This window comes from Paroedura picta, chromosome 15 (assembly GCF_049243985.1).
Source record: "Paroedura picta isolate Pp20150507F chromosome 15, Ppicta_v3.0, whole genome shotgun sequence".
NCBI classification, from domain to species: Eukaryota; Metazoa; Chordata; class Lepidosauria; order Squamata; family Gekkonidae; genus Paroedura; species Paroedura picta.
This window is the reverse complement of record NC_135383.1, coordinates 20128897-20142161: the sequence shown is the minus strand read 5'-3', so window position 1 is coordinate 20142161 and position 13265 is coordinate 20128897. Positions and strand designations below refer to the sequence as shown.

The window sequence follows — 13265 nt, the reverse complement described above, 5'->3', positions numbered from 1 at the left end:
GGCTCCACCTGGGGGATGACAACCATAGTCCTCTAGGGACAGTGGCCATTAAAGGTAATCTGTACCAATCTGCCCTTGGCCCTCACCTCCCACTGACGTCTAGCCATCTGCACTCCCTCCAAAATAGGCCACTGGCGGAGGTCTGGGGGAGAGCTGGGTGGCCAGATTCAGGTCTGGAACTCTGGGGGATTTTGTGGGATGGAGCCTAAGGAGAACTGGGGTCTCAGTGGGGGACAGTGTCACAGCCAGTGCAGACTTCTAATCTGGCGAGCCAGGTTCGATTCTGCACTCCTCCACATGCAGCCAGCTGGGTGACCTTGGGCTCACCACAGCACTGATAAAACTGTTCTGACCAAGCAGGAATATCAGGGCTCTCTCAGCCTCACCCACCCCACGGGGTGTCTATTGTGGGGAGAGGAACGGGAAGGCTATTGTAAGCCACTTTGAGACTTCTTTGGGTAGAGAAAAGTGGCATCTAAGAACCAACTCTTCTTCTTCTTCTTCAGTAATATCAAGGCTCTCTCAGCCTCACCTCCATCACAGGGTGTCTGTTGTGGGGAGAGGAAAGGGAAGGCAATCACAAGCTGCTTGGAGACTCCTTCGGGCAAAGAAAAACAGCATATAAGAACCAACTCTTCTTCTTCTTCTTCAGTAATCTCAGGGCGCTCTCAGCCTCACCTTCCTCATAAGGTGTCTGCCGTGGGGAGAGGAAAGGGAAGGTGACTTTAAGGAGCTTTGAGACTCCTTCGGGTAGAGAAAAAGTGCAATTCTTTTGTGCAGAGAAAAGGAGCAATTCTTCTTTTATGGTCCACCTTTCAAATCATCTAGTTTCTCCAGGGGAGCTTATCTCCATAGTCTAGAGCAGGGATCCTCGACCTGTGGTCCTCCAGATGTTCATGGACTGCAATTCCCATGAGCCCCTGCCAGCATTTGCTGGCAGGGGCTCATGTGAATTGTAGTCCATGAACATCTGGAGGACCACAGGTTGAGGATCCCTGGTCTAGAGATGAGCGTCAATTCCCATGGACCTCCAGGTCCCACCTGGAGGCTGGCACCTCTGCCTCTAGCAAGCATTTTTTGCAAGTAATGGTCTTCACGCCAGCCCCCTTGGATTAGCATCAAGGATCTTTTTTTTGGGGGGGGGGAGAGACTGTTTGGTGGCTGTCGGGTGATATGTTCCCTCGCTGCTATTCCCCTCCTTCTAGAAATTGTTAGCAACCAAGCTGTATCCGTGTGGTACGTGCAGCCACGTTAACGCCCTCGCACTGGAGAGGCCTTTGGCTGTTTTTGGCGAAGAGCTGCGGGGCTCTTTGAGCTCAGAGGAGCATCTTCCCCTTTCAGACAAAACCAGTTCTCTGCATTGCAGAGCCTGCATCATTCGCAGGCAGACCAGAGATACCCGGTCTTGCTGAATTCTAATGCCCAAGGCCAGGGAGCCAGACAGATACAAGACTGGGAAGGGGGGGGGGGGGAGAAAGATAAACAAATGGGGTTACTCCGACACCTGGTGGCAAGAGACTGTACTGCAATTAAAGCCTCTACCTGTCCATTTTTTTTATGAAGAAGAGTCGGTTCTTAGATGCCACTTTTTTCTACCCGAAGGAGTCGCAAAGCGGTTTACAGTCGCCTTCCCTTTCCTCTCCCCACAACAGGCACCCTGTGAGAGGCTGAGAGAACCCTGAGATTACTGAAGAAGAAGAGTCGGTTCTTATATGCCACTTTTCTCTGCCCAAAGGAGACTCAAAGCGGTTTACAGTCGCTTTCCCTTTCCTCTCCCCACAACAGACACCCTGTGGGGTGGGTGAGGCTGAGAGAGCCCTGATATCACTGCTCAGTCAGAACAGCTTTATCAGTGCTGTGGCGAGACCAAGGTCACCCAGCTGGCTGCATGTGGAGTAGTAGCAGGGAATCAAACCCGGCTCGCCAGATTAGAAGACCGCACTCCTAACCATTACAGCAAACTGTGAAATTGTGCAATTGCAAATGTACCAATGGGCCACGAGCACCTGAAAACATCTAGTCTGTCTTGCCAGCTAGTGCATCGTATAAAAGGATTCTCCTCCTCAGTTAGTTCCCCAGCTGCTCTCAGCCCTACGGGGCCCTGCATGTTATAGGTCAGTGGTCACCACCCTTTTTATCACTGGGGACCGGTCAACACTTGACCATTTTACTGAGGCCCGGAGGGGTAGTCTTTTGCCGAGGGACGTTGCCGCCACCTGAGCCCCTGCTCCCCTTGCTTTCCCACCGGCGCCCCTGACTTCTCACCCCCCACCTGGGGGTGCTGCCAGCAGCAGCCACCTGACGTTATTACCAATCAATCAATTTTCTATACAGCCCTCCCAATATGGCTCAGGGTGCCGTACAAAATAAGATCACAGTAATTAAGAACCAGCAGAACACATCGACAGTCAACAATTAAAAATATAAAACAAGAACATAAACACATAAGTCTCATCTCTGCAGCATCAAGCAATAGCAGCTTCCAGAAATCCACTGCCTTTACGTCTTCAGACCAGGTGTCATGCAGTGCAGGTGTTTTGTAGGGGAGGGCCATGGAGGTTCAGATGGTAAGCACAAGAGAAGTCCTATGGACTCAAACTGTGGTCCACATTCTGTTCCCCACAGTAGCCAGACACCACCATAGACACGGACCTTTGGAGACACGCTGACCCTTGCCCTGCAGATTCCAGTTAGCCGCCATGACTCACAGGCCTTATTCGCCACAGATTTGCTTAATCCCTTAGGAAGCCGCAGATACATCCTGTGGGCAGTGAGTGACACAAGGTAATAAAAAAGAATATGTTTTATTTTTACAGGCCGTCCTTGCCCATCAGGTTCAGGGCAGCTCCACGAGAACTTGAAGATCTGTCTGTACAATAAATTATTAATGACAGATCGATCCTTAAAACTACTTAACAAACGCCTTCTCTTGTCCAATGTGTACTCTTTGGGGGCAACCCAGATGTCCTGGGGCCGAGTGGGTTAGATGGGGCGGACGGGTTTTCAGGTAGGGAGGCCAGCATTTCAGAGGTTATTTCCCCAGCCTCAACCATCGGCCTGGCAGAACAGCTGTGGCTTACAGGGCGTGTGGAACTGTTTTAAATCTTGCAGGGCCCTGATTGCAACAGGCTGGGGCCTGCCCGTTTTCCTTCTCTGGGGATGGGGCAAGTCCTAATGCTCTCTGGGGGAAGTAATAAAAGAGGTGGCCCTGTAGATACCAGGCCTCATGTGTGGAAATGGTTCCTTTATTCCAGTTCTGAATCTGTTTCCCATTGACTTCATTTGGGCGTCCTCTCCCAGTGTCTGCTCCAGGTTCCAGTGTTTTGGGGAGAAAAAAGCTTTCTTCGACTAAAGGTAAAGGTGTCGGGCCCCAGCTGAGACTGGAGAGCTCCCAGTTTGACAAGCTCCTCTCCAGGCCACAGAGATCAGTTTCCTTGGAGAAAATGGCTGCTTTGGAAGGTGGATTTCATAGCCATAGATTCCACCGAGGTCCTTCCCTGCCCCAAATCCCATCCACTCCTGGCTCAACCCCAAAGTGTCCAGATATTCCCCAGCCCCAGCTGGCAACCCCAGAGCCCAACCTCCAAAGCAGCTCTTTTCTCCAGGGGAACTGATCTCGGTGGCCTGCAGACTGGGCTCCCTACTCAGCCAGAGGCCAGAGCATAGGCTTGCCAACATCCAGGGGAGGACTGGAGATCGCCCACTATTACAACTTCTCTCCAGGGCAGAGGCAGAGAGAGAGAGTGAGAGAGAGATCAGCTCTCCTGGAGAAAAAGGCTGCATCAGACCTCTGTTGAAATTCCCCCCTCCCAAAGCCCCGCCCTCTTCAGGCACCCCCCCAAATCTCCAGGCGTTTCTCAGTCCCAGTTGGCACCCCTCCCACAGCAGGCTAGCAAAGGTCCAACTCTCCACCCTCTGCTCTGGCCTTTTCCTAGCCCGCTTTCCAAGCCGTCTCTGCATTTTACACCCTTTGCTGCCCCCTTGTGGTTCAGTTTTTTCCAAGCCACTCCTCTCCTGGCTTTCTCCCTGGCCTCCGGCCTCCGGCAGCCCCAAATCCAGGCTGCAGATGGCCTCTGCAGAAAGCTTAGGTCCAGCACGGCCCTCTCCAGCACGGCTCGCTCCCCCCACCCACTGCTCATGTGACCTGAAAGCAAAGCTATGTTCCGTCTGAAGAACGCCGTGGAAGGCTTCCTTCTCAGCCTCGAAAGAACAGTCTGGCAGGCACGTAGCACATCTCCGAAGGGGAAGTGATGCAAGTCCAGCCCCAAGTCCTGACAAAGGAGAAAACCACCAGGGAGCTAAGGGGACATCGCTCAAAGGCTCCTAGGAAGGGCGGCAGGGGGAACAGCCTCTGAGCGGCATCACCCCATTGCACGACCCACTTATCCATCCCTGGGGGACGAAAGAGCGCCCTGCAGGGGTGTCATGAAGACTGCTGCTCCCAGATGACAGCCAGAGCCATAATGGAGGTTTATCTACAATTCCCACCATAGCCAGATGGAGCCTCCATGTTCAGAGGCAGCTCACATCTAAATCCAACGTGCTGAAAGGAAACCCCAAGAGATTTTCTCGCCCTCCTTCCTCTCCTGCAGCAAGCTTCACCGTATCTGGTCCGCCGGGGCTCTTGAGGAGATCTGGCCAAGGTTAGGCCACACAGGAGAGGACCTAGAGTAGGAGAGTGAACTTAAGCCAATACAGGGTGAAGCAGTTTTAAAAAAATATAATACCAGCATTTATTAATCAAGTTAAAACCCCAAGGTTTTGGGCATAGCCTCAACAAAATCAACACCTGCATACGTAACTAGCCTTTATCAAGGGTCAGGCACCAAATAAAACCAGCCTACGTAAAAAACAATGATTCTTACAGCCAGTTGGGCTCCTTTACATTAAAAGATATGTTCAGGACACTACGGCCTATAGTCAGTTCGGTGGACCCGAATGCCAGATAAAACAATTTGAAGCTTGTAATGTTTCAAGAAGGGCCTCTTGTGGCGCAGGGTGGTAAGGCAGACGACATGCTGTCTGAAGCTCTGACCATGAGGTGGGGAGTTCGATCCCAGCAGCCGGCTCAAGGTTGACTCAGCCTTCCATCCTTCCGAGGTCGGTAAAATGAGTACCCAGCTTGCTGCTGGGGGGTAAACGGTAATGACTGGGGAAGGCACTGGCAAACCACCCCGTATTGAGTCTGCCATGAAAACGCTAGAGGGCATCACCCCAAGGGTCAGACATGACTCAGTGCTTGCACAGGGGATACCTTTACCTTTAATGTTTCAAAAACAGGCCCCTTTCAGTGCCCAGTGTCTTGTAATCATGCAACCAGACACTGAGAGTCAGTGAACAAGAATATGGAACCTGGCCTGCTCCTATCTCTTCACTTCTTCATCTATCACAGGCTTTCTCAGCCAGGGTTTCGTGAAACCCTGGGGTTTCTTGGTGGCCCTGGAAGGTTCTCCTGAATGGGAGTTAATTTTAATATATATATTTTAAAGTGTTAAAACATTTATCAGGTGATATGACGTTAGATGGTCATGTCGACCCAACCAGCCCTCCCAGAATGGCCAATGGGGGTGGGCCTGGAGGGGCAGGGCCCTGGTTGGGCGTGTCCACAGCTAGGCCTCCCAACCATATTCTGCACGATTGTCCCACTTCTCAGGTTTCTCGAAGCCTGGAGAATGTTTCAGGGTTTCTCAGCAGTAAAAATGTTGAGAAAAGTTGATCTTACAGCTATTTTAGCCACTGGGCTCTTCCTTGCTGATGTCATCATGTTTGCAGTTACTGCACTAGACTTTCCGGAAGACAATTGATAATCCAGACCTCTATTTGGCTTTATAGGAGCACATGTGGAAAGGACTTAGGAGTCCTGGTGGAAAACAAGTTGAATATGAGCCAACAATGTCATAAGCCAGCTAAGAAGGCTAATGTGATATTAGGCTGCATTGCTACGAGCACAGTCTCTACAACAGTGGTTCTCAACCTTCTTAATGCCACAACCCTTTAATACAGTTCCTTATGTTGTGGTGACCCCCCCAACCATAAAATGATACAAGGGTTCTTTCACAGCAATTAAACTGAAATGGACCAATGGCGTGAAGATCCACTGTTCAGGATTGTATATAAATTGGGTTTTTTTCCTGGCGTTTCTCAGTTCAGCTCAGCCTCTTGTCCCATCATGTTCATCTTACTCTTTTCCGCTGCTCCAGATGGACAAACAGTCTATCTCGATCTACCCCGCAAGGCTGTTGTGTGGATGGTGACACCCCCCGGCCAGGTTGCTTGCCCTGCCCAACCCCTGTGAAAGGGTTGTTTGACCCCCAAAGGGGTCCTGACCCTCACTGCTCTAGACGTTGGATTAAATACTCTCAAACCACTTCTTCCTGCAGTCCTGGAGGCTAGAAACATTTTACCATCAACAGATTCCGAGTTTCGGGATGCAGAATCAGGCCTCACATTTCCAGGAAACGGAACAGTCATTGTGATTCTAGGACTCAGGGTGATCGTATCCTTCCTCACATCCCCGTTTAGTCTCAGCCATCCCAGTTTGAACAGTCATGAAGTGCCTTGTTGGCAAAACCACCACCGATCACAATTAGCACCAAGTCAATCGATCATGTGTCGGCATCGTTAAAAAGCCAGTTAGGAGCACAAGTGGATTCGCTCATTTGCCAAAGGCAGAGAGACATCTGGAACGAACGGCTGGAATTCTTTGCTATCGGAGAAAGCCGAAACGGATGAAAACACTATCAGATTTTTCATGGGGTGATATAATTTATGGATTTGTTGGAAGTTCACAAAGCACATCACTTCCACGTGATGTTGGGACTCTGGGCAATTGCCCAGTATCACTCCAAGGAGCCAAACCTGAAGTTCCCTTTCTTCACGTGTTTCCACATGTTCTCAAATGTTCCCCACAGCCACACAACAGCTACAGAGAACTGGGACCTCCTTTTTTTAAAAAAGGAGAGCCCAAATGGGATCAAAATGGCCCTGCAGGGGGAGGAAGTGTTCCTGGCCTCACCCCCACACCCCTGCAATTTTATTACTTGGAAACTATGTCAGGGAAGGGTGAGCTTCACCCATTTTGCCACTCCGCATGGACACATGCTCCGTGTGGAGCAGCGGAATAGGCAAAATAGATTTCCCACCCTAGTGCTGTTTTCATGGTGGAAGCAGAAGCCCTCTGCACCCTGGCAGCCCCATTTCGAGCCCATTTGGAATTTAATGAAAAAGACATAACTTTTTATTTGGCTCACAGGTAAGACTGCCTCTGTCAAGGAAGAATATACCACTGGATTACCATTGTTCATTCCAGAAAATAGTTCAATGTAGCCATTCTATCAAACTTGTACAACAGGAATTCTTCAGAAGCAGCTTGAAGCCCAGATCTCCTTGATTCAACTGATGTGAGCTCAGCCTGCAGAGGATTGGATTTCCAAGTAACTGGGACCACAAATAACTCATTAATGGAGAAAGTCCTGCATCTTGTTTATTTGGCTTTGTGGGTTTCTTAAATGGAGCTAGACAAGCTATTGAAGCAATGAATAGTGATATGGAATGCCTGAACCGTTTCTAGACACGGGAGAGTATTCCTAGAGCATCGGAAACATTTCTGAGCAGGCAAAGACTCTTACAGAAGTCACTGGTCTGTAAGATTTCTTTTTAGGAAAAGAAACTACTGAAAAAAAAACAATCAACATTTTTTGACGATAAAACCACTCGGTTTTCCGCAGAATAATAGATCTCACTGAAGGCACAGAACTTTTTTTTTTTTAAAGGACACACAATTCTACATTTTGGAGCAAAACATTTTTTAATGCCTCTTGAAGAAGAGCTCTTGGTGCCGGAGAATGTCTGCAAATGATAAAGTGCACAGAGTATTTTGCAGCATCCTTCACTACACGAATGATACAACCCTCTCTGCCCCAAAGACAGATGAGAACGGGAGGATAAAAACCTCTAGGGATGCTGAACACTTAAAAGTTCCTACCAGATGCACCTGGCGCCAGGTAGAAGGTAGCCTATGCGGTACAGTCCGTTTCTGGAGCAGGTCTCCAGCTGTTTGTGATGAGTGGGACGCGGGATAAAGCAGTTAACCCATATATTTTAAGTAGAATGCAGAAAGCAGTCCCTTTGGATTACATCCATATGTAAGGCCACATACAGAACACCCTCTGTCCCACCCATCTGTCCACTGCTTTGGATCCAGTGCAATTCTCCAGTACAGCCACAGAGGAGTATTATACATGGGAGAGGAAAGTGTCTGCTTTGCAAGCCTGTTCTACTGACAGTAAAGCGGCACTGCAGAATTGCAGCTCCAGAAAATAACGGCCCAAGTACACAATCAGCACACAGAATTCCCAATGTTGCACCTGCCGTTCTCTTTAAAAAAAATACCTCACTAGGCAACTGGGGACTGATCTGGGTTAGCACTATAGTGCAGGGAAGAAGGCTTAAAAGACCCTTCCTTTCATCCCACAGGTTCCTGCACACACAAAAACAACCCCCCCCCCCAATGCTACAGAACAGAACAAGATGGTTGGGAGGACGTACCTTGCATGCTGTGTGGGAATAAGGGGATTCTAATGGTTACACACACAGTGGAATCCCCTTTTCAAACAGTTAATAATAAAAATCAGCCTCAGCGAGCCAAGAGAAGGACAAAACTACGCAGAGCATACAGTGCCCCAAGTCCTGAGCAATTTGGGAATCAGAGATTCCCGGGAACAGCCACAACTTTTATCCATTGGGGATGGCCTTTACCTCAGTGGTAGAGTCTCTGCTTGGCATGCAGAAGGTCCCAGGTTCAATTCTCAGCACCTCCCAGTTAAAAAGGACAAGCTTATCTTCACAGCCTTCAGAAACTGGAATCAAAACCAAACTGTCCCAAGACAGACCAGTACTCTCGAGTCCTATGCATGATACTTCTGCAACTATATCTTCATAGCCATAGGAGCCAAGGCTACACACAATCTGATAAGGAGGAGCACAAAGGCTTCCTACCACCTGATTGTGCCCATTGAACAAAAATCACCTCAACTCTGAAGGGGGCAGCAGAGTGCCTGGTATCCTACTTAGCCATAAGCTGCATTCTACACTATTAAAATATCCCAGTGAAGCCAAGCCCACGACATTCTGAAAAACTAGCCCCATTTCAACCTCATGCTGCTAGGTAACATTAGACATACAGTCGCTTCTATGGCCTTGTTGAACTGGGGTTGGCTGGCTGACAACACCCTCTGAACTCCAGTTGGGATGTAGGGCTGGAGACTGAGGATGGCGCAAATGCTGAAACCCAAAAGGGACTATATGGAGAGCCATGATGCTTTACAGCAGGGGTAGTCAACCTGTGGTCCTCCAGATGTCCATGGACTACAATTCCCAGGAGCCCCTGCCAGCGCTTGCTGGCAGGAGCTCATGAGAATTGTAGTCCATGGACATCTGGATGGCCGCAGTTTGACTACCCCTGCCTTATAAGCACAGGTTCCAGTGGGTCAGCCTGCTGGTCTGAAGCCATAGAACAAAGCACATGAAGGTTGACTACCACTGCTTTACAGAACAGCCCCCTGTCCCTCTAGTCCTAAAGCAATAGTTTTAGAATGAGGGGGGGGGGCATAAAGCAAAAAGCCAGGTTTCCAAGAGTCTTCCATCAAGAATGTCTATATTCCTTACTTTAGGAATTTGCTCTCACACAGGTGAAAACCAAAGGACAAGTACAATTTACCTATTGCTTTGAAGCAAATATTTTCCCACAACCAGATCACAGAGGAATACAGCCTGGCTGTGTATTTTTATTTATTTATTACTCCATTTATAGCCTGCCACTCCCGCACAAAGTGGCTCACGGTGGGTATGGAGTATATGCCACTTTACTCAGGGCAACCGGGATTCACCACAGAGGGGCACGGCTTGGTTGGCTGCTTGGTTTTTTGCCTTCTAATCAGAAGACAACGGCATCTTTCCTAGCAGTCTCAAAGAAACTTAGGAGTGGGGCTACGGAAGCAGACTTCAGGATGCACGTCCTATACGGAGCCTTGAACACTCTTAACCCGGCCACGCATGCGTGATGCGCGGGTGCGGCCCTGATTCCCTCTCCCCGCCCTCCCGCAGTAAGAAGCTTCCCGGGCCGCAAGCTTGCGGCCTAGGAAGTTTTTTACTGCGGGGGGGCGGGGAGAGGGAACTGCGGCCTGGCGCCATGGCCTTCGCGGCCCGGCACCGGGCCGCAGCCCGTAGGTTGGGGACCACTGCTTTAGAGAACGTACAGCACAGACTGGCTGCCAGCCTGATACACTGCCTCTTCCCCTTTCCAAAGAGATTAAAAAATATTTAAAATCAGTGCAAGAAAAAACCACAAAAGCTCCTACCCCAACCCATCCTTGTAAAGTACCAAACCAGCAAGATGCATCCCCCGGATGGTACATTGGTAAAAGAATAGTTCAGTAAAAGAAGAGTTCATGATGTCACCATCATGCAGTAAAAGAAGAGTTCATGATGTCACCAAACCGGCTCACCTGTTCTCGCAGACAGGTAAGTGCGGCTTCATCTACACTCGCAGAGATTTCTAAGAACCCTGTCATTTTTTTACACTGAACTTTCTTCAGGCTGCCCAGTATGTATCTAAAACACATTATCCAACCCTTTAAGAAAAACAAGCACTTAGAACTGGATGCTGCTTACTCTAGTTAACAGCAAATGTTAAAACACTTCCCAGTGCGTAAGAGTCCGGACAACTGGTTCAGTTGAACAAGAGGGCCAGCAAATTAAAGGAAGCTACCCGGAAGGGCGGGCTATAAAACAAAGGTGATGAAGACAGCGATGATTTCCATCTTGGTTCCAAGCTTGCTGCTGAGAAATCCTCCTCTCCTGCCAAGGCTACAGAGCGCTAATGTTAGTAGATGTGCATGGAGGCATTTTTAGATACACGAGCAAGAAAATCCGGAGTCAACAGCTCCAAGACCCTTCAAATAACTATACACTCAGCACTTCACATCAGTGACTTTGCATGATAAACTGGCCTGAATATACCGACAACAGCAGCACTATCGCTGGTTTCTGGAATCACTTTTGGACAAGCACACAGACTGCTAGTCTGACAAGCTACACCGGGAGACTAACAATCAGGTGCCTGGGCCATATTTGCCCTACCCAGCTGCCACCCAAGAGAGCAGCAAGAGAGTACTGCTGCGTTCAAATGGGGCTTGCTACAGCATGGGGACAGAAGAGAGAAATAACAGTGGAGGCATGGTTCCCCCCCCCCTCAAAAAAATGAGCAGCTGTGGACTGGGGGCTACACAGAGAAAGAAATGAATGCTCAGTCCACCAACAAGGTTTCTGTGCTTCCGGATCTTGTTTTTCCTTGTCTTGTCCCCCTGGCCCTGTCCACACTACCTTGACGGACCAGGTACGGTATCCCCTTTAACCAGTTTACTAGAGACATTTACAATGCGGCAGCAACAACGAAAAGTGTCTTTCTGGAATGTTTTCTGTGGGCAAACCTGGTGAAGTGGAAGTGATGAGGTCCAGCAACTTGCACAGTTAAGTTATGCCTACCACTTCTAAGAGTTACCCTGTCTGCAGGTCTCTTCCTAGACATATCTGTTCGGTCAGCAACTAGTGGCTAACCAAGCTATTTACAACAAAAAGAAAAAGAAAGAAAATAAATGTAAACTATTCCATTAAAATTTTAAATAAATATAGCTGTATACAATCTCTATACCGTGTAATGACTTAAGAATGAGGTAATAAAATCCCAGCTATTGATGTCCACTGTCATGGGGTGAAAGTGTGGCCGGAAAACTCAGATCAAAAGACCGGCTTCCGCGGCTTGTTCCGGTCCGTTTCTTTTCGTTGGAGGAACCGTCCTCATTACTCTTTCATGCTGGGTAGTTGTGCAAAAAGTTCTTCAGCTTTGTGGGGTAGTCTGTCATGACTCCAGTTGCGCCCAAGTCAAATGCTCGCTTGTATTCGTGTTCTTCGTTCAGTACCCAGACGTACACCTGAAGGGAAGGACAGGAGAGGAAGACATTTCCATTTCAAAATGCAGCAGTCCAAAAATATTTTCCCTCCAGGCCCTGGTCTTAGACCTGATCTCCAGACGATTTTAGACCTAATGTCTTAGACCAAATCCCTTGCCTTAGGTCTAATCTCCAGACTTAACTACAGTGAACTTCATCTGCTTACATTCATTTCTTATTGTCCCTGCTGTTTTCATTTACACTGGTGAAATTTCAACGGTAGGTTATATAGGGCTGGAAGCACACCATATTATATGTACAATGGATGTACGGATACATAAACACACAAATATATACATACATATTCAGATGCGAAGTACACGAAGAATGGGAGCAGAAAATGGAAAAAATCATTTCCACTAGTTTCAATAGCTGCTTAGGAGTGACTCCGATGTTCACTGCTAAGAGAACTGGCAATGTATCCCGGCTTGAGTTAATTGCCTATGGGAGGGGTTATACGATTTACTTTCTTTGGCTACTGGCAAAGAACATTGGAAACAGGTGTTAAATACCGGATCCCTATCTAGTATTACTGATACATGATGTAAACATTTCTATAAAATATTTCTACCTATGAGCAACACCAGACTGTTTTCGAACCAAGAGACACAACATATATATAGCGTTCTATTTCACAGTAGATTTGTTCAAAGAGTCATTACTATTACGCAGAGACCTGCTAGTTTTTGGATACTTTTACTTTCTCCATATACTAATTTCTGGTTTGGCAGCGCTCTACTGGATAACTACCATCTTCAACATTCTGTAGCTCTTTAAACACTTCTTGTCCCTAGGCTACTTTAATTTGGGGGGGGGAGGGTCTTTTTGAATTTAGAAAACATTTTCCTGCATGCCAAGGGAGACCTCCAAGCATTCAGAATCTTCTCGTCTCCCTGTAGGCCAGGGGTAGTCAACCTGTGGTCCTCCAGATGTCCATGGACTACAATTTCCATGAGCCCCTGCCAGCAAATTCTGGCAGGGGCTCATGGGAATTGTAGTCCATGGACATCTGGAGGACCACAGGTTGACTACCCCTGCTGTAGGTGACTTACCAACAGGAAAACAGTTCAAAAGTTAAGAAATCCCTCCCCACATCAGCTGCAAACTCTGCTTGACTTTAACAGGCAGACTTTTTTTTCCTGCTCGCCAATAGCTCCTGCCTCCTGAGCCCTCCGGAACATGCAAAGGACTTGAGGGAAGAGAAAACATTGCTTCCCCCTCCCACATGGATTCAAGAGTCCCCCGACCCCGCTGGAG

General features: G+C 48.4%; 1 protein-coding gene across 1 annotated transcript in view; it reads right to left on the bottom strand.

The window, feature by feature from the left end:
* Positions 1 to 11664: 11664 nt before the first annotated feature.
* The window catches only part of GDPD1 (glycerophosphodiester phosphodiesterase domain containing 1), a 34942-nt gene continuing 33341 nt past the window's right edge, over positions 11665 to 13265 (bottom strand). The window contains exon 10 of the mRNA XM_077311237.1: positions 11665 to 11990. Within this exon, the coding sequence (XP_077167352.1) occupies positions 11868 to 11990 (123 nt within the window). The 3' untranslated portion in view covers positions 11665 to 11867. The remainder of the gene's footprint in view (positions 11991 to 13265) is intronic.